At 40.4% G+C, this 27,269-nt stretch overlaps 1 protein-coding gene and 1 long non-coding RNA gene across 4 annotated transcripts; one reads left to right on the forward strand and one right to left on the reverse strand.

The window, feature by feature from the left end:
- On the reverse strand, positions 1 to 23,130 carry KCNMB3 (potassium calcium-activated channel subfamily M regulatory beta subunit 3). 3 transcript variants are annotated; one of them, XM_025451163.3, is made up of 4 exons: positions 22,712 to 23,130; positions 5,916 to 6,107; positions 1,676 to 1,874; positions 1 to 542 (listed from the first exon to the last, which is right to left on the reverse strand). In XM_025451163.3, exons 1-4 carry the CDS (start codon positions 22,771 to 22,773, stop codon positions 144 to 146), a joined length of 852 nt encoding a protein of 283 aa, XP_025306948.1. In that variant the 5' UTR covers positions 22,774 to 23,130; the 3' UTR covers positions 1 to 143. The 3 variants fall into 3 exon arrangements, with proteins under 3 accessions (XP_025306948.1, XP_025306950.1, XP_025306949.1); XM_025451165.3 differs by lacking the exon at positions 22,712 to 23,130 and adding an exon at positions 7,878 to 8,290; XM_025451164.3 differs by lacking the exon at positions 22,712 to 23,130 and adding an exon at positions 7,589 to 7,708.
- On the forward strand, positions 22,598 to 26,256 carry LOC112662810 (uncharacterized). Its single transcript, XR_004811861.2, has 5 exons — positions 22,598 to 23,162; positions 23,856 to 23,911; positions 24,294 to 24,369; positions 25,347 to 25,405; positions 26,151 to 26,256. It is a non-coding gene; the product is annotated as an uncharacterized LOC112662810 (long non-coding RNA).
- Positions 26,257 to 27,269: the final 1,013 nt, after the last annotated feature.

Below are 27,269 nucleotides of genomic sequence, written 5' to 3' on the forward strand. Positions count from 1 at the left end.
TGAGTTTGTATGTATTTATAGAAAAACTAGAATACATAATGAGACTTTTTAAATGTTTGAATTGCCTCTAACATGGTTAGTCTGCAAGTGGCGTCATTAGGTCCTCAGAGGCAAAAAGCACCAAGCATCCATAGGCCAAGACTTTAATCTGGCCACCATCTTAAGATCTCTCTGCTCCTTGCTTTGCTCCTCCCCACACTCCACAGTTTGAATTGATGCTGTTCCACATAAGGTACTTTGCCACCCACCTCATCTCTGTGTGCAGCACTATATTTTTCACACAGTAGGGACAGGTACTGTGTTAATCTCACCATGCCAACAATCAGGGCACCACCTAGCAGAGTCAGCGTAGGCCAAAATAAACAGTGGAAGAGAACCATTTGGTCATACTTTTTTATGAGAATGACATCTTCAGATTGGTTGTCTGGGCTGTAGAAGCATGTAAAGGGGGTCCCATTTTTGTGATCGAAGAACTCCTTTATGTCCAGAGCGCTGGTGAGCAAATCATTCCTGTCTCGGTGGCACTTGGGTGTGTAAAAGCACTAGGAATATGGAAGAGGAAGGAAGATGAGGACACTGAAAGACCACACATTTAAACAACAGCTTTAATTCAGAAAGACCTTAAAACTGAAGCTATTACTGGAGAGTTTCAATGATGAAACCTGTTGCAGAGCTCATGAAGAGTGGGCAGGAGGGCACAGAGTGAAAGAGCCATTTCCAGGCATAAAGCAGAAATGTGGGGAAAAATTCTTAGAATACAGACATTGCAGAAGATGCAGTGACCAGCCTCATAAGGACCACGCTCCCTCCACATACAGGCACTCAGTCTCTATCCATTCAACAAATGTCTATTGAGATCACTATATGCTTTCAACACCTATTAATGCCTCTAGCATATTTATCTTGATTTCCCATAGTAAAATCTTCCCCTAAAAGATAGCATGTTGAGGCTTTGCCCTAGGCCCACAGAGAGGGATCCTACATAGGCTTTGGTTCCTGGCAGACAGAACCAGTGAAGAAGGGATCTGTCAGCTGGTGATTTTTTTTTTTTTAAAGCATATCCACTAGGCACTGAGAGCACTGTGCTTAGGTCCTACAGAAACGTTTGAGACTTTAAAAATTATTGCATCCAAAACAAAACAAATCATAAGACTGATTAGTACCTAAGTAAAGACAACAAAGTATAGCATGTCAACTAATCTAATGCAACCTAACTTTCATAGTTAGGTGTAAATGTATACTATACATCATATGAACCAATCAAGCAACCTATTAAACTCAGAATTATAATATTCCTTTAATTTCTTTGATAAGAAAAATTGTTTACTTGATTTAAGATGGATTGTAAGTATATTTTAACATTTTTGATATGATAGGGAGTGGGACCTCTAAAAGTAAGACTGCCCCCAAATGACTGTTCACTGGCTCAGCCTATAAATGTCAGACACTAGTTTGTGAAATTGGAATCATTCCTTTCCATTCTATGTACCCTGATTTTACCTCCAAGAATGTTTTTAGCTTTATTTATCCTGATTAGACCACTATAGAGGCATTCACTGGAGGGAAACAGATTTATCCCCAGAGATGGTCCCAGGTACTGCACTCTGCTGGAGACAGTCTGGCATGGAAAGGGGGCTATAATTAGAACTCTTTAACTACATGAACTTTACATTACCTTGGAATTTATCTGGACAGCCTCTTCATTATAGTGTAGGAGAGCTTTCTGACCTGAATGGGTGAGGTTCACAAACACCTGAAGACATGGGTATTTCCCCTCGCCCCGGCAATCCACACCACAGATAAAAGCACAGTCCATCCAGTCATCCATGATATGAGTGCGGATGACGGTACAGTTTGATTCTTCTCTCTGAGTGCTTTAATTGGAAAAAAATAATGATCTTCACTCTCTACAAATTTAGTTTTAATATTTCTTTCTTTTTCTAAGAGAGAGAGAAGGGCAGAGGGAAAGGGAGAGAGAATCTCAAGCCGACTCCCTGCCCAGTGTGGAACCTGATACAGGGTTCGATCTCACAACCCCAAGATCATGACCTGAACCATGATCAAATGAAAGAATCAAATGCTCAATTGACTGAGCCACTCAGGTGCCCATAGTTTTATATTTCTAATGTGATAACCTAAGGCATTTGTTTATTTCAAGGTAATGTAGAACCATTACAGAAGGTACATAATGATTAGGGAACATGGAGAACATTGAGAAAGGGGATAAATAGCAAATTGCTAAGTTTCATTTCAATTATTATCCTCCGCACATATTTCTTGCCACACCAACCCTTAGATCAATGGTTTTCAAACTTCAGAATCACTCGCCCAAGTTTGTTAGAGTGAAGAATTTGTGAATTCTATGGCTTAACTCCCAGAGATTTGGGCTCAGTTGATCTGAGTTCAAACCCAAGAATCTATATTTAGCAGTATTTAAGATGCAGGTATTTGTAAACCATGCTTTGACAAATATTACTGTAACCACATACTCAGGAATCTCATCCTCTTTCATGCCTCGTCATCTCAAGATGTACCCGTTGGCCTGTCCTGACAAAAATGTCCCTTTCGAAGAGGTCCAACCACAGTCAATGTGGCCCTTAGTCAATATAGCCTCCATAATTCTAGTAACAAGGTACAGTTCCATTTACTCACTCTACTTCCAAAGAGCCAAATACAAATCAAAGAAGGAATTCTCATTAGAAAACTTACTGTTTTTGCTATCAAGTTCCTTAAAGTCAGGAGCTACATTCATCTTTATGTTCCTCAAAGCATGAAACACCATGCCTCCCACATAGTAGAGGCTCAATAAGTGTTACACTGAATTAAGTTTTACTTGGAAAACATTTCTTAAGAATTTGCACATGTACTACATACACAGAATGTTCTAGGTGCTATGAGAAGTGGTAGACAAAATTCCTGCCCATGAAGATTTTTGTGGTAGTGTTGAAAAAACAAATATATAGGAAAGTATTAGAGGACAAGTCTAAGATAAAGTAAATGAAGGTGAGAGGAAATGCTTGATTGAACATACAGCCAGCTCCTCAGGTACCCTCACACACCTAGGTGGATCCTTGTATTGATCTCCTGGTGACTTAAACACAAATGAGATCAGCAAATTCTAAAGTCAATGTTTGAAAAGCCTCATTGAAACTAGGTTCACATTGCACTCCCATTAGGATCATTGGCCATAGGTAAGCATTTTTCTTTATTAACATAATAAACTTGGGACACAGTACAGTTTAAAATAATCTCAAGGCCAGGGCATTAAAAAAAATCACTGGATGCAGCCTAAATATGATAAAATGTTGGACAAGTGAAAATACAAACATGGAAAATAAGGTTCCTTCCACAGGTTTAACACTAGCCTGCTTTTTCACAAAATTAAATTCTGTACTTATTTACACTAAGCATCTTAAAATGATACTTTAGAGTTGCTTGTTTGCCTGTGTTAAAACTTAAGCTCTCTGAATCCTAACTGAGGGCTGAACTGAATATGGTTGAACTTTCCTTGAAGATTTCAGAAAGTTCCAATATGGAGAACAGAACGTTTTTTCCTATGCACAAGGACCGGACCAGGCCTCTCAAGTAGAACCAGGGATGCATTTAGAGCTGAAAACATTAGCATGTTCTTTCAATAGACACACACTGTTTGTCTATTTGTCTACAAATAGGCAAAATACCTCATTTGATGAGAATCTAAGGGAGTGGGGACAGGTATGAGCTATTCAGGCCACCTTCAATGGAGCAAAACCACTCCCTGAAGTGGCACAAGATCACAAGGCAAGAGACAGATGAGAATGCACCACTCTTCAGCATTCACTTAATTACTTTAAGCAAACAATTTGCAGAAATGCTTAGGAAATGCTTAGGAAAGTGAAATTTAAATACAAGCAACAGTTTCATGTCAGGTTGCAGAATGTATCCTCAAACCACTTCCCAAATTATCACATTTAAAAAATAATCTGACCTGGACCTGCACACACGTGCACACACACATACACACAATTTATTCAGCTTACATAGATATGTGTAATGCAGCTAACTAGCTAGGTAGATAGATATACAGAAATATATATATATATATATATATATATATATATATATATGTATATTATATGTTATATTATCTATATAAAATGGAGTAGTTATATATATTTATAGTAATTATATATAGTAATTATATAATGGAGTAATTATATATATAGTAAATATATATATATAAGGACAAGTCTAAGTCTATATATACATATATATATAGAGAGAGAGAGAGCTAGAAGTCAAGAGTAAGGTACAATCATGTAACCTGAAGACCATAAGATCCCTTACAATTGTGAGAACTGGGCCACAAATTTGGCTCTGATCTTCCTAGTAGCCAAAGCAATTGGTTGTAAGGAAATACAACCACATATAGGATTTTTGGTGTCCAAGAATAAAAGGCTGGATGTATACAATGGAATATTACTCAGCCATTTGCTTCAACGTGGATGGAACTGGAAGGTATTATGCTGAGTGAAATAAGTCAATCAGAGAAGGACAAACATTATATGGTCTCATTCATTTGGGGAATATAAAAAATAGTGAAAGGGAATAAAGGGGAAAGGAGAAAAAATGAGTGGTAAATATCAGAAAGGGAGACAGAACCTGAAAGACTCCTAACTCTGGGAAATGAAGTAGGGGTGGTGGAAGAGGAGATGGGTGGGGGGTGGGGGTGACTGGGTGACGGACACTGAGGTGGGCACTTGATAGGATGAGCACTGGGTGTTATTCTACATGTTGGCAAATTGAACACCAATAAAAATAAATTTATAAAAAAAAAAGAACAAAAGACTGGTTGATCAGAAGCAGAACATATTCTCCTGGGACTAATACGTAGGGGGACAGTTCTCCTGGGCCCTTCTAATAGTGGCACTGTGTGCTGTAGCAATGGTGACTGCCACATTATTGCCCTAATAATGGTAACTTAGGAATGGCAAGAGAAGAATCCGATAAATAACAAAACAGGTCACCTACTGCCCATCCTATGACCCTTTCTCTTCACTGAACTCCTAGGCCTCCCTCTGCCCAGTCCCCTGGCCATCTATTACTTTTGTGTCCCTTGCTTTTCCCCTACTCAGTACTGCCCTCCCTCAAAGTAACCCATATTGTATAAGCCACCTCCAAAATTAAAGAGCTCTTCCCCTGCCCTAATGAGATCTCTCATTCCTGCCCCCCTCAAATGCTGCTAACTTCATTTAAGTATTAGGAGGCAAGGAGTCTTCTATCAAAATGATAGGCAGGTTCTTTACTGCTAAGTGACCTTGGGCAAGTTACTTGGCTTTTCTGAGTCTCAGCTTTCTCATTTATAAAAGGAAAATTTAAATGATAAAATAATGCTACCATCAGTTTTGCTATAGACTTAAATAGGATAAAACATAGTCTATTTTGGCATATAGTATATGTTTAATAAATGATAATGGTTATTAGATGTATTTAATAAGGAAACCAATGAAAACAGAAGGAGGAAACTAATATTTATTGAGCAACTACTATGTGCTAGATAGACATTGTCAAACTCAAAAAACTCAGACTTAAATAACTTTTATTGTGCTCATGTAAAAGACTTAAATTAACCATTCCCTGTGGTATCTGCTTGTTAAAGGAAGAATTTCTTACCTAAATGCATATCTAATTTATGGATTAGTTGTTGAAAGTATTTTTCAGAATGAAGAGGGGTAGTGGCAAAGAAATATCTCCTATTTTCTTACCATCCCGTCCTCCACACCCAACTGCCTCCCAGCACTGAGAGACAAACAGGTGATTCAGCTTTCTTTAGACAATGATCAGGAGAGCTGAAGAAGCCAAAGCCAGTCTCCTCTTCTCTACCATTGTGCTTGATCTGAATTGAAAATTCTGGGTCTCCTTTTTCTGTTTCTTACCTGAGCAAGAAAGGCTTTAGGATAGTTATTCCAAGCAAAAAGAACATGAGGACTGAGAAGCCCATCATTGCGAACCCTAGCAGCATGGCTCGGTCCTCTCCAGCACTGGGCGGCAGCTTTTTGTGCACATCTGGTAGGTCTCCATCATGGTGGTCTATATTCCTATTCTTCCCTGAGGCAGTGAAGGCTGTCCTTTGGAGGAAGTAGGAAGAAGATATTTCAATAAGCTAATAAAGAAATGGAAATATTTACCAACCCATGGTGGGTGGAGGGATGATCCCATTTGCCATCCACCTGAGGATAGTGAACAGGTTCAGAGCAACACAATGAAATCCCATGTTCAGGGCTTGGTAAAAAGTCCACCTAAACAAGCTAAAATTATGTGTTATTAAATATTATAACATAATATTTTTTACATATAACAATAGGAAGTCTTTAGAGATCTGTTTGAGGACTAGAAAAGAATTACCTATAAGTAGTTTTCATTTGTTATGTAAATAGGTGTTATGAACTTGCTTATCTGTCAGAGATATTACATATTCCCCCTAAAAATAATTTTTATATTCTTTTTTTTTTAAGATTTTATCTATTCATGAGAGACACAGGCAGAGAGAGAAGCAGGCTCCATGCAGGGTGCCCGACGTGGGACCCGATCCCGGGTCTCCAGGATCACGCCCTGGGCCGAAGGCAGCGCTAAACCACTGAGCCACCCGGGCTGCCCAATTTTTACATTCTTTAATGAGTTCCATATGTAAAGAATGACTCAGAAAGTTCAGATTCAGAATTAACAGCATCCAATTATAGACCAATATCCCTGATGAACACAGATGCAAAAATTCTCACCAAGATCTAGTCAATAGAATCCAACAGTACATTAAGAAGATTATTCACCATGACCAAGTGGGATTTATCCCCGGGATGCAAGGGTGGTTCAACACTTGTAAAGCAGAATTAACAGCATCCGGAAATAGGATTTGATTTGTTCTTTATATTATTCTTTGCATGGAAAGGCAGCGTATTTACCAGGGGACTTGGTGCCCCATAGCCAATCCATTCAGAATAATGAAGACTTCACTGCTGTCTTCTCTTCTCTCACCCCTCTTCTCTTCCTCTCTGTTCACTCACAGCTCTGTGTAAATCGCCCTACATTTTTCTTCTTCTCTCTGCTCTGTACCAGCAAAGGATATGATAACTTATCTCACGATGAGGGTCCAGTGAACAGTAAAGTCCAAAACAAATGTTGCTAACTGGTGACCTATGGACAGCATCCAGCCCACAGACCTGTTTAATTTGACCTTCTCTGTGTTTTTTTAATGTGGGATTAATTTCTAACACTTTAAAAATCATGAAGTTTCTCATTAAAGTGCTGATTTCTGACTTTTGAAAAAATCATAAGGCCCACACTCCTGCCTATGAACAGCTGGCCAAGCCAAGCAGAGGCTGCCCCTATGGACCAGCATGCATTCTCCAACTTGACATAGTCCCACCACTTCCTGTAGTCAATGTCATTGATTTGCTGTTCCTTGCTCAGTAGGCATTTGGGTCGCAGAGGAATTTCTGCTTTAAGAGTCTTAACAAAATCTTAAGACAAACAAATGCAGTTATAATTGTAGAAACTCAAACACCATCAAACTGCATATAAGGCTTACTAAAATTTAAAACTAAACAAAAACCTTGTCAAGGGAATTGCTAGTTGTTTTCTTCCAAAAGTATATATATTTTTTCAAAAGTATATATTATTTATCCCACATCCTTCTCCTTTCTCTCCTTTTCTCCCTGGCAACATCTTCAGAATTCAAAGACAATGAGGGGAATGTCAAGGAATCTAGGATTTTCTAGGAACCCTACTGGGAAGCACTGGCCTCAGAGGATGGCAACATTCCCTCATTAGTACTACTTTATTATACCAGGAATCAAGAACCTGGTTTGGAGATTTTTAATCTCATTTGATATTTCACTCACCTGCTATGATCCCACCCTCAGAGAATGGGCAGGGAGAAAACTTTGTTAATGAAATTTGAGGCAGTACATTTTATAATTTGTCAACAAATATGAGAGACTAAGATTTTAGCCATAAAGTAAGATTTGGATATTTTGTAAGTTTCCAATACCCAATACACTGTCTTTTCCCTTATGTTCTGAAACTGGACTTTAGTTGCTTCATATTGTAAGTCATCCTGGAGGTCGAGTGTAAGATGTCCATGGAATCAGTGCATGAAGAAGCTTATTATGATGTCTCTCTGGCACTTTCAAAAGATTGATTTAATAGATCCGATTATACTTGTTGATATACAATGGGCACAATTTCAGTGTGCATGGACAGCATCCACACAGGAGACAACCTTTGATCACCTGACCCTGGTGGCAAAGACACTGGTGTTCCTGAGTTCCACGGAATGTAACAATTGGAAAGACAGTTCTTAGCAGGCCACCACCTCCAGAGCAATGCACAGATAGCAGACTGAAACACACAATCTGCCTCTGAAAAAGGCCTATTTACTTAGCCTGGAGCTTCAGCCCGAAGTACAGGCTTCAGATTTGCCATACATCTAGAGGCTAAGGAAGCACTCCCAGAGAACATAAGCAGGGATACACAATCGTTACACACCCTCTTGGTCCTGCTTCAGCTCAATAAGACCTCCCAGAAGGAGCCTTACACTTGTCTGGAGCCCGTTTTTGCAATTCTCATCCAGAAAACACCTTTAGATCACCTGGTATAAAGGCCAGCTAGGTTTCCAATTGCAGCCCCAGAAGACTGTATATATTTGCATACTTTTACAGTTGTTGCCTGAGGGTCTGGCTTCCAATCAACCTTAAACTAGGGACTAAATGAAATTCCTCCCCCTTGGAATACTGACAGGTCTTGACATACCCTCAGCAGCTGGGACACATACAGAAAAAGTCAAGCAGTTTAGACAACTATAAAGCTTTGAGTGACAACCAAGAGTTAGGAAAAAGGGTGAATTAGAAGATTCCTTTCCTACCCAAGGCCATTCCTTCAAGACTGAGAGAAGGAGCTATTTTGCCCAATACATAGAAAAAGAGTCAAGCAAAATGAGGGAAAAAAGAAATATGTTCCAAATGAAAAAAACAGGACAAAACCTCAGAAAAATATATAAGTAATCTACCTAATAAAGAATTCAAAATAGTGGTTATAAAGATGTTCATCAAACTCAGGAGAAGGATGAATGAACATGGTGAGAATTCAACAAAGAGAGAGAAATTACAAGGAAGCACTAAGCAGATATCACAGAACTGAAGAACATAATAACTGAACTGCAGAATACACAGTAAGGAGTTCAATAGCAAACTGAATAAAACAGAAGACATCAGCAAACTGGAAGACAAAACAATAAAACTCACTCTGACAGAGCAGCAAAACAGGAAAAGGAATTTTATTTTAATTTTTAAAAGATTTTATTTATTTATTCATGAGAGGCACAGAGGCAGAGACACAGGCAGAGGGAGAAGCAGGCTCCATGCAGGGAGCCAGATGTGGGACCGGATCAGAACTCCAGGATCACGACCTGGGCCAAAGGCAGGCACTAAACTGCTGAGCCACCCAGGCATCCCCAGAAAAAGGAATTTTTAAAAATTAAGACAACTTAAGGGACCAACATCAAGTAAAATAGCATTCACATTATAGGGGGTCCCAAAATGAGAAGAGAAAATGTGGCAGAAAAGTTATCTGAAGAAATAATTTCTGAAAACCTCTGTAACCTAGGGACGGAAACAGACCTCCAACTCTAGGAAGCCCAGAGAGTTCCATAAAAGATAAATCCAAAGAAATCCACAATAAGACACATTATAATTAAAATGTCAGAAGGTCAAAGTAAAGAGTGAATCTTAAAGCAGCAAGAGAAAAACAAATTGTTTTGTACAGAGGAAACCCCATAAGGCTAACAGTAGATTTCTCAGCAGAAACTTTGCAGGCCAGAAGAGAGTGGCCTGACATTTTCAAAATGTTGAAAGAAAAAAAAAAAAAACATGAATACACTATCCAGCAAGGTTATCATTCAGGACTGAAGGAGATATAAAAAGTTTGCCACATAATCAAAAGCTAAAGAAGTACATCAATCCTAAACTGACCTTACAAAAAATGTTAAAGAGATTTCTTTCAGCTGAAAAGAAATGGCACTAATTGATAAGAAAACATAGAAAATAAAAACTCTCACTAGAACAGGTAAATATATAGTAAAGGTAGTGAATTAGCCACTTATAAAGTAGTAAAATTAACTAAATCTATAATAATTAGTTGAGATACATAAAATAAAACATGGAAAATGTGACATGGAAAACATAAAATAGCTCCAGAGAAGGGAGTAAAAAATGTAGTTTTGGAATGTGTTCAAATTTAAGTTGCTTAAAATCAACTGTTATATACATAAGATGATATATGTGAACCACATAGCAACCACAAAGCAAAAACAGATGGTAAATACACACACATACAAATGAGAAAGGAATCTAAACACAACACTAAAGAAAGTCATCAAAATACAAGGGATGAGAAAAAGAGAAGAACTACAAAAACGGCCAGGAAACAATTAACAACATGGCAATAGGGAGGGAGGGAGGGAGGGAGGGAGGGGCAAGATGGCAGAAGAGTAGGGTCCTCAACTCCTCTGGCCCCACACACTTACCTAGATAATTTTCAGAACATCCTGAACACCTATGAATTTGACCTGAGATTTAAAGAGAGACCAGCTGGAACGCTACAGAGAGAAAAGTTTTGGCTTCTAACAAGGTAGGAAGGTGGGAAAAAAATAAAAAAGAATAAAGTGGGGGAGGGGCACTGCAAGGAGCCCGGCTAAAGCCAAGCTGCGAGAGGAAAGGCCCACCCTAGAGAAGCAGGAACTTTAAAAATCTGCAAAGGAGTGTTCCGGGATGGAAAACAGCTCAGCAGGGAAATCGGGCAGAACCGCAGGAGGGGCAGTGAAGCCTCAAGATTCCCAGAGTCACTATAACAGGAAGGGCACTCAAGGGAAAGCTCACCACAAACCACAGGTCGATCTCGGTAAAGGGTTGGAGCACCGCAGTCCCCTGGAGGCAATTGGGAGAAGCCAGTCAGTCAGACAGCAGCTCCTGATGGAGGTAACTGTGCTCCGTTCCCTTCCAGAGTCATGGCCCCTGGGAGCGTGGGTCCAGTGGGACAGGGCCCTGGATCCCAGGGGACCAATCAGACACAGCCGGCAATCCTGTCCCCTGGGACAAAAGGAAGTGGGGGGGAGCATAGGACAGTGGTAACTCTCCTGCCATGGGCACCCCCAAGCTGTGCAGAGCAGCACCCCTGGGAACAGTGCCAGCTGCTGGGAGCATTTAGACCAGTACGGACTGGGGCCTGTGGGTAGTCACACTCAGGGAGCTGACTCCAGAGCTGGAAATATGGCTGCCACCATTGTTGTCATTCCACCTTGTTTCACCTCATGCCTGGGAGGGGTGGGCCCACCAGGGAACAGAGGCCTCACGGGGTAAACAGGTCACACTGAGCCCAGCACCCAGCAAGGGGTGGGGCATCTCCACCCAGGCACACACCTGAGAATCAGCACAGCACCGCCTCCCCCAGAAGACCAGCTGGAATAGCAGAGGAAGAGCAAGTTTTTGACCAAGCAGCACTGGAAAGCTCCAGAACTGAGGGAAAATAGTATAAAAGAACTAGAGGGTCCTTTCTTTTTTTCTTTTTTTCTTTCTTTCTTCTTTCTTTCTTTCTTTCTTTCTTTCTTTCTTTCTTTCTTTCTTTCTTTCCTTCCTTCTTTCTTTCTTTCTCCATTATGGCTCATTTTTATATCAGACTAAAAATTTCCAATATTTTTTCTCTTTTCCCACCTTAACTACAATATTTTACCAACCCTTCATTTTGAAGTTTTTTCTTTTTTGACTTTCATACTTCTACAATTACATGTCTTAGATTTATTTTTTTACTTCTGGATTCCCTTCAACGTATTCAATTTAATTTTGGTAGATATATGAGATACAGGTATTTGTTTTTTGTTTCTTCTGCCTCATTTTGTTTTACAATGGTGGAGCTGGTACCTTCTAAAACATGACCAACATACAATCAGAACCAAGTGGAATACCCTACCGGTTCATTTTGTGAGATTATATTCTCTCTTCCTTCCCATTCCACCCCCATCTTTTTTGTGGTCAATGTTGGGGCTTTATATAAGTATTGCTGGTTTGTATAAATTTGGGATTGAGCATCTTCTAACATACAGGACAAAATACACTCAGAACCAAGAGGATCACCCTCTAGAACCCCTCAGGTAGACTATATTCTTTCTCCACTACCACTTCCTCACCACCACCATCTCCCCTTTATTTTTCTTTCTCTTTTCTTTACTTTCTTTTCTTTTTTCTTCTTCTTTGTTTTTGGTTTTTGGCTTCTTCTTTTTACTATTTTGTTTTAAAATTTGTTTTTCACTTTACTGGTCCTTTTGTTTTATTTTCTTCTGTTTCTCTTTTTCTTTTATTTTCTGGTCTCTGACCTCTTCAGAATCCTCTAGGGTGTATTTTACTTAGGTCATGGTTGATATTTTTGACTCAGCCCACTCATACAGCTACTCTGCACTGGACAAAATGGCTAGGAGGAAGAATTCGCCACAAAAGAAAGAACCAGAAGCAATACTCTCTGCCACAGAGTTACAGAATTTGGATTTAAATACAATGTCAGAAATTCAATTCAGAAGGACAATTACACAGCTACTGGTGGCTCTGAAAAAAAGTGTAAATGATGCCAGAGACATTATTACTGCAGAATTGAGATCTAATCAGGCCAAAATTAAAAATATATTAAATGAGATGCAATCCAAACTGGATGTCCTAACTGCTAGGGTTAATGAGGGGGAGGAGAGAGTGGGTGACATAGAAGACAAGCTGATGGTAGGAAGGAAGGTGAGGAAAAAGAGGAAAACAATTAAGAGCCCATGAGGAAAGGCCTAGGGAAATAAATGATAGCCTGAGAAGGAAGAATATACATCTAATTGGGATTCCAGAAAAGGCTGAGAGGGAGAAAGGACTCCAAAGTATATTTGAACAAATCATAGCTGAGAACTTCCCAAATCTGGGGAAGGAAACAGGCATTCAAACCAAGAGATAGACAGGACCACCCCTGAAAATCAATAAAATCTGTTTCATACCTCGACATTTAATAGTGAAACAAGCAAATTTCAAAGATAAAGAGAAAATTCTTAAAGTAGCATGAGACAAGTGATTCTTAACTTATATAGGGAGAAATCTCAGATTAACAGCAGGCCTCTCCACAGAGACCTGGCAGGCCAGAAAGGGCTGGCATGATATATACAGGGTCATAAATGAGAAGAACATGCAGCCAAGAATATTTTATCCAGCAAGGCTGTCATTCAGAATAGAAGGAGAGATAAAGACCTTCCAGGATAGGCAGAAACGGAAAGAATATGTGACCACCAAACTGGCTCTACAAGAAATATTAAGGGGGACCCTGTAAAAGAAAAAGGGAGCCCAAAGAAACAATCCACAAAACCAGAGACTGATTAGGTAATACGATGACACTAAATTTATATCTTTCAACAGTTACTCTGAATGTGAATGGGCTAAATGATCCCATCAAAAGATACAGGGTATCAGACTGGGTAAAAAAGCAAGACCCATCCATTTGCTGTCTACAAGACTCATTTTAGACCTAAGGACACCTCCAGCCTGAAAATGAAGAGGTCGAGACTCATTTACCATTCAAATGGTCCTCAAAAGAAAGCTGGGGTAGCAATCATCATATCATGTAAATTAAAGTTTATACCAAAGACTGTAGTAAGAAATGAAGAGGGGCAGTATATCATACTTAAAGGGTCTATCCAACAAGAAGGCCTAACAATCATGAATATTGATGTCCATAATGTGGGAGCTACCAAGTATATCAATCAATTAATAACCAAAGTAAAGACATACTTGGATAATCATACACTAATAGCAGGAGACTTCAACACGGCCCTTTCAGCAAATGACAGATTTTCTAAGCAGAACATCACCAAAGAAACAAGGGCCTTAAATTATACACTGGGTCAAATAAATTTCACAAATATATACCCAACTTTCCATCCGAATGCAACTGAATACACATTCTTCTTAAGTGCACATGGAACTTACTCCAGAATAGACCACATACTGGGTCACAAATCAGGTCTCAACTGATCCCAAAAGATTGAGATTGTCCCCTGCATATTTTCAGACTACAATGGTTTGAAACTAGAACTCAATCACAAGAAAACATTTGGAAGAAACTCAAACACATGGCAGTTAAAGAGCATCCTACTAAAAGATGAATGGGTCAACCAGGAAATTAGAGAAAAATTAAAAAGATTCATGGAAACTAATGAAAATGAAGATACAACCATTCAAAATCTTTGAGATACAGCAAAAGGGGTCCTAGGAGGGAAATACATCACAATACAAGTCTCCCTCAAAAAATTGGAAAAACTTAAATACACAAGCTAAGCTCACACCTAAAGGAATTGGAGAAAGAACAGCAAGTAAAGGCTAAACAAAGCAGAAGAGAGATACTAGACTCAAGCAGAACTTAATGATATAGATAGAGATCAGGAGAACTGTAGAACAGATCAACAAAACCAGGAGTTGCTTCTTTGAAAAAACTAATAAGATAGATAAACCCCTAGCCAGCCTTATTAAAAAGAAAAAAGACTCAAGTTAATAAAATTATGAATGAAAGAGGAGAGATCACAACCAATACCAAGGAAATACAAACCATTTAAAAAACGTATTATGAGCAGCTATATGCCAATAAATTAAGCAATCTAAAAGAAATAGATGCATTTCTGGAAAACCACAAATTACCAAAACTGGAACAGGAAGAAATAGAAAACCTGAACAGGCCAATAACCAGCAAGGAAATTAAGGCAGTCATCCAACACCTCCCAAGACACAAAAGTCCAGGGCCAGATGGCTTCCTAGAGGAATTCTATCAAATGTTTAAAGAAGAAACAATTTGGGCAGCCCGGTTGGCTCAGCAGTTTAGCGTCGCCTTCAGCCCAGGGCATGATCCTGGAGACCCGGGATCAAGACCCACATCGGGCTCCCTGCATGGAGCCTACTTCTCCCTCTGCCTTTGTCTCTGCCTCTCTCTCTCTCTCTCTCTCTCTCTGTCTCTCATGAATAAATAAATAAATAAAATCTTTAAAAAAAAAGGAGAAGAAACAATTCCTATTCTACTAAAGCTGTTCCGAAGGATAGAAATGGACAGAATACTTCCAAACTCATTTTATGAGGCCAGCATTACCTTGATCCCAAAACCAGACATAGACCCCACCAAAAAGGAAAATCATAGACCAATATCCCTGATGAACACAAATGCAAAAATTCTCACCAAGATCTAGCCAATAGGATCCAATAGTACATTAAGAAGAGAATTCACCATGACCAAGTGGGATTTATCCCCAGGATGCAAGGGTGGTTCAACACTCATAAAACAATCAACATGATAGATTATATCAACAAGAGAAAAAACAAGAGAAAAACCATATGATCTTCTCAATAAATACAGAGAAAGCATTTGAGAAAATACAGCATCCATTCCTGATCAAAACTCTTCGGAGTTAGGAATAGAGGGAACATTCCTCAGCATCTTTAAAGCCATTTATTAAAAGCCCACAGCAAATATCATTCTCAATGGGGAAAAGCTGAGAGCCCTTCCCCTAAGATCAGGAACAGGACAGGGATGTCCACTCTCACCACTGCTATTCAACATAGTACTAGAAGTCCTAGCCTCAGCAATCAGACAACAAAAGGGAACAAAACGCATTCAAATTGGCAAAGAAGAAGTCAAACTCTCCCTCTTCGCAGATGACATGATACTATATATAGAAAACCCAAAAGACTCCACCCCAAGATTCCTAGAACTCATACAGCAATTCAGCAATGTGGCAGGATACAAAATCAATGCACAGAAATCAGTGGCATTTCTATACACTAACAATGAGACTGAAGAAAGAGAAATTAAGGAGTCAATCCCATTTACAATTGCACCCAAAACCTTAATATACCTATGAATAAACCTAACCAAAGAAGAAAGAATCTATACCCTAAAAATTACAGAACACTTCTGAAAGTAATTGAGGAAGACTTAACGAGATGGAAAAACATTCCATCCTCATGGATTGGAAGAATTAATATTGCGAAAATGTCTGTTAACCAGGACAATTTACACATTCAGTGCAATCCCTATCAAAATATGATGGACTTTCTTCACAGAATTGTTACAAATAATCTTAAGATTTGTGTGGAATCAGAAAAGACCTCGAATAGCCAGAGAAATATTGAAAAAGAAAACCAATGCCGGGGGCATCACAATGCCAGATTTCAAGCTGTACTACAAAGCTGTGATCATCAAGACAGTGTCGTTCTGGCACAAACACAGACACACAGATCAAGGGAACAGAATAGAGAACACAGAAATGGCCCCTCAATGAACCACTCTTGCATCTCTGTCAACTAATATTCAACAAAGCAGGAAAGAATATCCACTGGGCAAAGGACAGTCTCTTCAATCATTGGTGTTGGGAAAATTAGACAGCCACGTGCAGAAGAATAAAACTAGGCCATTCCCTTACACCAGACTCTTACACTCAAAACGGTTGAAAGATCTAAATGTGAGACAATATCCTTCAAAATCCTAGAGAACACAAGCAACAACCTTTTTGAACTTGGCCACAGTAACTTCTTGCAAGAAATATCTATGAAGGCAAAGGAAACAAAAGCAAAAATGAACTATTAGGACTTAATCAGGATAAAAAGCTTCTTCACAGCAAAAGAAACAGTCAACAAAACTAAAAGACAGACTGCAGAATGGGAGAAGATATTTGCAAATGACATATCAGATAAAGAGCTAGTATCCAAGATCTATAAAGAACTTATCAAGCTCAACACCCAAGAAACAAACAATCCAATCATGAAATGGGCAAAGGACATGAACACAAAATTTCCAAAGAAGACCCACACATGGCCAATAAGCACGTGAGAAAATGCTCCACACCATTTACCATCAGGGACATACAAATCGAAACCATAATGAGATACCACCTCCCACCAAAGAGAATGTTGAAAATTAGCAAGACAGGAAACAACAAATGTTGGTGAGGATGTAGAGACGGGGTAACCCTATTGCACTGTTGATAGGAATGCAAACTGGTGCAGCCACTCTGGAAAACTGTGTGGAGGTTCCTCAAAGAGCTAAAAAAGAAAAAAATAAAAATAAAAATAAATAAAAAATAAAAGAGCTAAAAAAGAGAGCTACCATATGACCCAGCAATTGCACTACTGGGTATTTACCCCAAAGATACAGATGTACTGAAAGGGATTATAAGGGAAAGGATGGGAACTGAGTGGGAAAAATTAGAGAGGGAGACAAACCATGGGAGACTCCTAACTCTGGGAAATGAACAAAGGGTTGTGGAAGGGGAGGTGGGCGGGGGGCTGGGGTAACTAGGTGACAGGCACAGAGGAGGGCACTTGATGGAATGACCACTGGGTGTTATGTGTTGGCAAATCGAACTTCAATAAAAACAAATGTAAAAAAAGAATTTAAGTAATGCTAGTACACTGGCATTTTTACATATTTGTTTTATATTTTCTATTTAAAAAAATAAGACATTGTAGATAAAGTTCAAGCCCTTATTTTACTTCCTCCTGGTCCTGAACCCTAAGTCTCTTCCCATTCAGACACCACCAACCTCACACTGATTTGGGCTTTTCCTAGCCATACTTTCATGTCTTCAGTATGTAACATCAATATACAGGAGGAACACCTGTGTGGTTCAGTCAGTTAATTGTCTGACTCTTGATTTCAGCTCAAGTCATAATCTTGGGTCATGAGACTGATCGCCACAGTCAGCTCTGCACTAAGTATGGAGCCTGCCCATGATTCTCTCTCTCCCTGTCCTCTTCCCTCCTCACTCTCTCTCAAAAAAAAATATATATATATATTTTTTTTTTAGTATATATATAATATATATAGTATATATATAGTATATATTTCAGTATATATATATATATATATATATATAATAAGTGTATTTCCCAACTATGCTAAAAGTTCCAGACAGAATATATTATTCTCCAAATTTAAAAGTCTCAATCAAGATTGTTTCAAGATGGAAGGCAATCTGTAAAATGTAATTATTAATCTAGTTCATTTATTAAAATGGCAACATTGCATTTCATCAAATGAGCTTGCTCTGTGAAGATGGCATAATAGGGATTGGATTTGCCTTTCTATCTGAAACAACCAAAAAGTACACCATGTGTGGAATGATGTAGTGGATGTTTGTGGAATGATGTGGAATGATGATTTTTCAAGACACTGGACATCAGTCAGTGAAAGGATAGTGATCCTGTGAGATAGTAAATCAGTACCTGCCCATCTTCTTGCCTTGAGAGAGTTTCCAGGCTATGGTATGGGGTGGTGAGGGGCAACCCAGCAGAGCCTAGTGACTCCCTGAGTTGAGAAGACAGACCTGAGAGTCCAGGAAAATCACGATGGCTGGAGCTCACAGGACAGAATATCCGATGGGAGAGTTTTGCAGAGAGAAAACCCTGCAGATGTGCCCCATATCGCTTCCAAGGATTCAGTATATACACGTGCGAAACCTCCCCAGTTTGGGGAAGGAACCCCTAGAGGATGAGAGGTAACATTGTCCACATGAGAATTTTTCTTGGATTTGCACTAATGGGGGAATTGTTGGATCATGTGATCATTTTACTTGTATCATTAAGGTGCCCACGAAGTGCTCAGAGAATGAATCATCATATTTAAAAATAAAACAAGACAAAAAATAGCATGGCAATAAGTACACACTTATCAATAATTAATTTAAGTGGAAACATACTAAATTCTCTAATCAATACTGAGTGCCTGTATGGGGAAGGAAAAAAAAGCAAGATCCATCTATATACTGCCTCCAAGAGACTCACTTCAAAAGTAAGGACACACAGACTGAAAGTAGGGGGCAGAAAAAGACATTCTATGCAAATAGGAATAAAAAGAAAGCTGTTGTAGCTATATTCATATCAGACAAAGTAAACTTTAAAACAAAGATTGTAATGACAGACAAAAAGGAGCACTACATAATGATAAAGGGGTCAATGCAGTAAGAAGATAGAACATTTATAAATATATATATGCATCCAACATAGGAGCACTAAAATAAGGTGAATATTAATAGACCTAAAAAGGAAAAAAAATGGCAGCAATAAAATAGTAGTAGAAGACTTTGACACCCCACTTACATCAATGGCTAGATCATTCAGACAGAAAATCAGTAGGGGAACATTGGCCTTAAATAACACATTAGACCAAATGGACTTAATAGATATATTTAGAACATACATCCAAAAGCAGTAGAATACACATTCTTCTCAAGTGCACGTGGAACATTCTCCAGGATGAATCATACATTAGGCCACAAAACAAGTGTCAATAAATTCAAAAAGATTGAGATCATATTAAGTATCTTTTCCGACCACAATAGTAAGAAATTAGAGTTGTCTATGTGCTGAGAGAAATCACATGAAACATGCAGATGTAAAAGGCTGAAGTTTGTCAGGAAAGTCTAATGAAAAGCAAGCTGATATGCACCTTCAGGTCAAAAAGTATTTTAGGGGATCCCTGGGTGGCGCAGCGGTTTGGCGCCTGCCTTTGGCCCAGGGCGTGATCCTGGAGACCCGGGATCGAATCCCACGTCGGGTTCCCGGTGCATGGAGCCTGCTTCTCCCTCTGCCTATGTCTCTGCCTCTGTGTGTGTGTGTGTGTGTGTGTGTGTGTGTGTGTGTGTGTGACTATCATAAATAAATAAAAATTTTTAAAAAAGTATTTTAGAAATAAAGAAGGTGCTAATATTGATTAAAGAATCATCTAGAAGAGCTAGCAATATACATACCTAATAGCATTGCCTCACTGACAGAACTATAGGAAGAAATAGACAAAATCCATCAAAAACTGAGGAGATATTTTTGCATCCTCCCTCAGTAACTGATTAGCTCAACCAGATAATTTGATTTGAAATAGATTTGAGCACAGTAACAGGCTTTTTATCTAAATGATAATGTAGAATATTGTCCCCTACAGAGTGTATATTCTTCTCAAACATATAAGGAACAGTTGTGAGACCTACCCACAAACCAAGCCATAAAGAAGGCCTCAACAAATGTCCAAGGGATTTGTTAAAGTAATGTACTTTTTTAATGCTCAGATTATGAAACTCAAAAAATGTGGAAAAGTCTACAGAAGAGAACAAAAATCACCCACAATTCTAACACTTAAGAGATCATTTCTGTTCACTTGCTGAGTTATTCCCCTCCTCTGTATTATTTTAAATAGGATGAGCTCATTCTGGATATAGAGGGTTTTTTTTTTTAATCTTCTTTTCACCTAACGTAATAAGCCCTTTCTTATGTCGTGAGCAATTCTTAGGTCGTGAGTAACCCTTCTTTTGGCCACATAATAATATTCCATCCATTGGATATGCCATAAAATCCTTACCTATTTCCTTATTGTTGAATATTGGGTTTTTTCCAGTTTTCTGAGACCATAAAGGTCCCTGTAATTAACTTTGTGGTATTTATAAGCGCCTTTTATCCCGGGACCTCAAAGCATTTCCGAATGATCTAATTTTGCTCTCTAGCCAGTGAGATGAGTGAACAGCATTTTTATTCCTTTTTGCCAGCAATATATTTTCACTTCCGACCAGTGTGTTACCTGGAGATGTTTTATTCATAGTGGAGGCAGTACCCACCCCCTTCTGTTGCTTCCCTGCAGATAGAATTGACTTTCCCACCAGCCTTCTCGCACACATTGCTACAGACACCTTCTGGCTTAGCCTCAGGCAAACTTGATTTCAAAGAGCTTGAACGAGCTCATCTGGCTGTGATCCCTGCAGATGCCGGCAGCCTCTCCCGCCAACACTGCAACTCGTCAAGAAGCGCTCCTTAGAAAGATGCTGCTGTTCATCAAAGCTTGGCGATTCACCTGACACTCGTCTCACTGGCATGTTGAATTAGTATTTCCCTGTAATTTGTTTGTGTTACAGAAGGAGATTTGGGTAATTATTTCCAGCCTTCTATTTTTTAATTACAAAATTATTTAACAACTTCTTTTGAAACAGCAAATGAGGTTGAGTAAAGTCAGCATGGTTCATCGAGTTCAGCAAGAGGCAAGAGCAATAATCCAACTGTGCGTCTCAGCAATGAAAATGGGAGACTGTGTGGCTTTGGGGGGAACAACTGCTCTCCTATCTAGTTAATTAAACGTGTTCCCTCGCATGTTCGTCATTTGACCTTCTGCCAGAGAGTAATTCTGCTTTAATTGTCTTTTCACAAAAGCATCAGTGCATTTCTAGGAGAGAAGTGTTTTTGCCTCTCTTCCCCCTCGGTCTGCGTCTTCCTCCTCTGACCCTCACCCCCGCCGAACCCCTCTGTCTCACATTCCTTCCTTCTCTCTCAGGTGCCAGGTGTGTCGGTACAGGATGATGGAGGTGGATAACGCGGTGACCACGGCGGTCTTTACTGCCTTCACTTAGCTCCCAACTCCACGGAAGCCACTAACAAACCACCCACATTTCCAGATAGAGTGTGTGAACTTGGCTGAGAAATGTACCCCTGGCCAGCTTTTAATATTCTATTCCTCAAACACCCTTAGGCATTTCTCTTTTCTCAGTTTTGCTGCCCAGTTCTGAGCACCCCGCCAACCCAAACCCAGAAGCAGACAGAAGGACTGGGGCTTCACTTAAGGCTCTCAGCCCCACTGTGTTTTATTCCTCTAGAGAGAAAAAAGGGTCCTTAATGTAGCCTGTCTCACCTAACTCTGGGAAATGAACAAGGGGTAGTGGAAGGGGAGGTGGGCGGGGGTGACTGGGTGATGGGCACTGAGGGGGGCACTTGGCGGGATGAGCACTGGGTGTTATGTGATATGTTGGCAAATTGAACTCTAAAAAAAAAAAAATAAAAAAAAAAAGATAGCCTGTCTCACTTCCTCCCTTAAGGAGTACAGTGGATGGTTAATAACAATGGTTAAAATGGGGGGGGGGGGGGGGGAGGATGGCATAGCATGGACAGTAGTACGTAGAAAGTCCGCTAAGGCACATAGATACCGTTTCCTATTCCCTCTTTATGGACAAAGGGAGGAGGCAGGAGATCCCTGGGTGGCTCAGCGGGTTGGCGCCTGCCTTTGGCCCAGGGCGTGGTCCTGGAGACCCAGGATCGAGTCCCGCGTCGGGCTCCCTGCATGGAGCCTGCTTCTCCCTCCTCCTGTGTCTCTGCCCCCCCCCCATGATGAATAAATAAAATCTTTAAAATAAAAAAAAGGGGGGGGGGGAGGAGGCAGACAGGTTATCTGACTTGCCCAGAGTCACGCAGCTAGTTTCGGGGTGGAACTGAGACTCGAATCCAGGCCTGTGACTCCAAGACCCAAGCGTGCTTCACCGGGGGGGGGGGGGGGGGGGGGGTGTGTGTCAAATGCCGGTGGTAATTTCCTCGACCCTTCGTTCAACCAAGAGAGAGCGACTGAGCACCGAACACGTTCTGGGCCGTGTTCTAGTGCCTGGAACCACCGGTGAGTCTTAAAAAAAAAAAAAGCGGTTCCTGCTTTCGAGAATTTGCAAGCCAAATGGAGGAGGAAGCCAGCAAGGAAGGCTCCAACCCCCGACGTCCGCGCCCCCGGGGAGGCCGCGCAGGGTCCCCCGGGGCGCGGCAGGTGGGCACCCTGCGAGGCCGCTCTTCCAGCCCCTGCCTGCGCACGGCAGAGTGTGCCGGGGACTTACCTCCCCTGGCGCCGCCGGCCACCCTGGAGTGTAATCTGAACGGGGACGCTGAACGGCTGCATGAGACCAGGGGGCTGGACAAAACGGGCTCCTTTCACCTGAGTCCTCGCCTCTGAGGGCGCGAGAGGGGAGCTGACGCAGCGACGGAAGCGGGGCCCCAGAGGAGCCCCAGTCCCGGCGCAGCACCCTGGCGCCGGGGCAGCCTCGGGAGGTGCAGGGCGGGACCCGGGACCCGGGACCCGGGACAGGCGGGAGGGCGAGGCCGGCGGGCCCCGCAGGCCGTGGGTCCCGGACGCTCAAGAAGAGCCTGCGGGGCCTTCTCCCCTCGGAGTCCTCGCACCTGCGTCCGCCTTCGCCTCGTCACCTGTGTTCCGCTTCAGCAGCCGGGGGCATTGCCATAGAGACCTCACCGCTGGTGCAACGCGGAGGCCCAGGGGACCCTATGTAATTGGTGAGGGACATTCTCAGTTCAACGTTTCTAAAAAGAGGAAATGTTTTGCCCTGACCATGTTTCCTTTTTTTTGCAAATCGTCTGTTGCAGTGCAAGCTTAAGAGAATGGATTTTCCAGTTAATTGCATGTTCCGATCAAGAGAATTCGTTTTTATACCATATGGGATTTCCCAAAATTTCAAGGGCCATTAAATAACTCGCCATTAAAACTAGATCACAGTTTTAAAGGACTGTATCAAGTATCATTTTATCTTTCTTTGATAACCCAAAAGACATTTGGAGATCTTTCAGTACTCTCAAAACACGAATATCAGTTTCTGTCATAATGTGGATTAGAGAATGTCAAAGAGACCACTTTTGCCATATGTTCTTGGTGAAGGTAATATTATCTTACCCTTTTCCAAAAGATCAGTGTGAGAAAGAATGCAAGCATGAGCTTGTCTGTAATATAGCCAGGTTAACTGCTACTTGTAACTATTTTAATATTACTTGAAGAAAGATATATATATCTACATGGATATACTCCTGACTTGTATTATTTTTCTCTTAGAGTTATAGACTAAGCCTTTTATAAACTATTTGTTTCTAATGAACTGATATGATTTGGAATAAAAACTAAAGCAACTAAACTTTTTTTCTCTCTTCTGCCTATTTGCAACTTAGCCTTGTAAATATATAACCTTTCTGTTTCAGATTTAGATGTGCTAATAAATTCCCCTACAATTTCGTGTGTAGCTTTCTTTGAAGAGGTAAGTAATTTGCTACTATTTTTACACATTTGATTCAGTCTCAGAAATATAATACTGTTTGAGCCTGTGAGATTCCTACTTGGCTCCTAGGACTTGCATCTGCCTTTCCTGGGGCTTTCTGGTCATCCTCCCTTTCTGATTCTTATTCCACTTAAGTGAAACTACTCATTCCTGAACTTTAAACACTCATATTGAGAGGGGAAGGAGAGAGAGAGAGAAGGTAAGTTATTTCAAATTACTCTTGGCCTCCATTCAACAGTTCTGATAGACCCAGATATTTATTTTGGGTCCTGGACAAGTCAGGACCTGAATATGTCATAATTGGCCATGTGAGATTGATCTCAGACTTAGTCTGTGCTTTGTTTTCTCTTCCTTTTTAAAGAGGGCCAAGATGACAAGTGAGAGGGAGTAACATAACCTGTTGCCCTTTGATTTCCCTCCTACTGCTGCTTCCCTTGGTAAGTGACTCACCTCTGCCCACCAATACCAGACCACTCCCCTCTGGCACACACATGCTTCACTCACAGTCTCAAAAATCTAGACTAGTCAGTATGAATTGCAATCCCAATGTGTCTGTTCAGGAACATGGCAAGTGAGGCAGAAGGGGTGTGATGGTCAGAGACACCAGGTACATGTGCCTTCGCTGTACATCAGGATCTCTGGTCCCCACTCTTGATCCTCTAGGCCCTCCCTGAGCTCCTGGCTTACTCCTTCCTCTCAGAGTTGCTGGAGATCACTTCCTGCTCCCAAAAAAATCAACTATGAGTCAACTGTCAAACCCACCACATGGGTCCCCTTCCTCTCTGGGTCAAAAGCTTTGGGTACTGGATTCAAATCCCAGCTTTGTAACTTTTAAAAACCCTTTAAGCATTTGCTGCCCTGGTATTCCTCAGTAAAAAGGAAGTAAAGAAAACTCAGAGTGAATTGTATGAGTATGGTGAGACTTAATTAGTGTCCATAACTGTTGTGAGATCTGTAGATGAAAGGGGATGTTGTTGCAAAATGCTGGCATCATGGATTCCTGGCTCAAAAGTCCATAGTAATTTTCTTTTGCATTTAATGAATGCTTTGCTCAAGGGAAAAAGAACCACCTTCCCCTTTCATCATGCTGGAGAAACTACTTCCTCATTCTTTTTCACATTCTCTCAATTACACACTACCTATTTCAGCTAAGAATTCTTTTGTGGCTGAAATTCTCCATGTTCATGAACACTGTATCTCTCTTTTCAAATTCAGATATGGCACAAATAATTTACCATAACCTAAAAAGTATTCACAATAACCTATGTACTTGTGTGTTCTTGTGTATTTGTGAGTAGGAGAATAAATAAATCCCCAACTGAACTATCATCCCAAAATGAGTCGTTTCTGCTGATGCAAAGAACAATTTAAACTGTAAAGTAAAACCATATCTGATCTTACGTTCTCTTCACAGGTAAAAACAACAAAAACAAGGGAGTACGATCTGTGCCATGCACTTAGGGAGTCTTAATGGTATGTTCCATTTCCTTTATCTTAATGACTGTCTCCAACTATTTTTGCTATCAAATGGACACTGATCCTAAGATTTAAGTTCATGTCTAAGAAACCAGCATCACTTCTCTGCAGATGCTCTTGCTGCTCTAATGAGAGATAATACTAATGACTAACATTTTTTTGAACACTTAGTATGAGCTCAGTTCTGTTCTAAAGTTTTACATGTATTCATTCATTTCTTGGTCTTTTGCAAGAGCAGAGAGCCACACTGACTTATGCAATTTCACAAGAGCCACAGGACTGAGCTTATCCTGGCATAGAGACAACTCATTGGATAATTGAAGCAGAAATTAACAGAAACAGTAGCCAAAACTGTCAGATAGTTCAATAGCCCTGGATGTATGGTCCTATTTCAGATCTACCATGACCAAGTCTTCGGGTGATACTGGGTTTGGGCATACTTTATAATATTGTCAATCAAGGTACTGATCATTACATGAGTGGTACTTGATTTCAAGTGTGGCCTGCTGTGAAATGCAGGTTCCCAGGCCCAATCTCTAGAGATTCTGATAAAACAGTTTAGGTGTAGGACCCAGGAACCTGCATTTTAAAAAGCTCCTTGTAAGATTCTAATACAAGTGGTCCTACTTTCATGCTTTGGAAAACCCCAGGTCAAATGATGGGTTAAATAGGTCTTGGAGGCCTACTTTAGAAAATTAAACACTGTTTCTAGTCCCAAATCACAGCTTATTCTTCAATACAGGATTGGAGCAGATGATTCAATGTACTTTCCATTTTTGAGATCCAATAAAATCTATGAAACCGTAACTTTGTTTGCAAGAAAATGTGATCTCCTCTCCTGGAGTTACAATAAGGTAAGAATACTCCACATGAACTCCTGAGTGGCCCCATTCACCTAGAAAGAAGAGAACCAACCACCCACCCTTACCCCCACATATCCTGGAAATAATAATAACAGGCCCCTGAGTAACCCTGCACTAGGCATTGTGCTCAGGACTTTGGAAACATCATTTGCTCAGTCACATGACCTGAAGAGCACCTTCACATATCCCTGCAGGTGAGGCCACAGGCCTAGAGAGGCCACGTAACTTGCCCCAAATCACAAAACCACAACAATAAGGGAAAAGGTCCCCAGTTAGTGGCTAGGGATATGTGTCTTGTTTCTAATGTTTGCCCAGGAATGTTGGTGGCCAGATATTCACACAGATAGGATGTTCATTGCTTTTGCTAGGTATTGGGAGTGTCCTAATGACTTTCAGTTAAATTCTCGTTCCTGACTTGACCAAGTCTCCATTTCTTGGCAAGCGATATCTCTTCATTAATTCTAATACAACCTTACAAATCATAGAATAACTTTGTTCACAAGAACTCAATTAGAATTATCAATTAACTAGAAGTTGTTTGTTTTGTTTTTTGCTATTTTTATTTCTGAGGAGAAAAAGACAAATGATAGGAAAATGAACCAATATCAGAAATTGATTTTTTAGGGATCCCTGGGTGGCGCAGCGGTTTGGCGCCTGCCTTTGGCCCAGGGCACGATCCTGGAGACCCGGGATCGAATCCCACGTCAGGCTCCCGGTGCATGGAGCCTGCTTCTCCCTCTGCCTGTGTCTCTGCCTCTCTCTCTCTCTGTGTGACTATCATAAATAAAAAAAAAAATAAATAAATAAATTTTTAAAAAAAAGAAATTGATTTTTTAAAAATAAAACTCCAGGACAGTTCCTGGTTTAGTGGTGATTCAGGAAACTCTTCTGTTTCAGGTAAGACACATTTGTGGCTAGTGGGTTCCTGATCTCGTGGCAGACACCTTTAATGTCAGTTCCTCCTGAGCTCAAAATGTTAGCTCCATGAGGGCCCAAAT

Source organism: Canis lupus, chromosome 34, assembly GCF_003254725.2.
Source record: "Canis lupus dingo isolate Sandy chromosome 34, ASM325472v2, whole genome shotgun sequence".
Lineage (NCBI taxonomy): Eukaryota > Metazoa > Chordata > Mammalia > Carnivora > Canidae > Canis > Canis lupus.

Coding starts and splice junctions, on each gene's coding strand:
- KCNMB3 (XM_025451163.3), bottom strand. CDS start 22,773: ATGCAGCCGTTCAGCGTCCCCGTTCAGATTACACTCCAGGGTGGCCGG. Junction 1,875..5,915: donor CTAAAGCCTTTCTTGCTCAG/GTAAGAAACAGA, acceptor TTCCAATTAAAG/CACTCAGAGAGAAGAATCAA. Junction 543..1,675: donor CTGTCCAGATAAATTCCAAG/GTAATGTAAAGT, acceptor CCATATTCCTAG/TGCTTTTACACACCCAAGTG.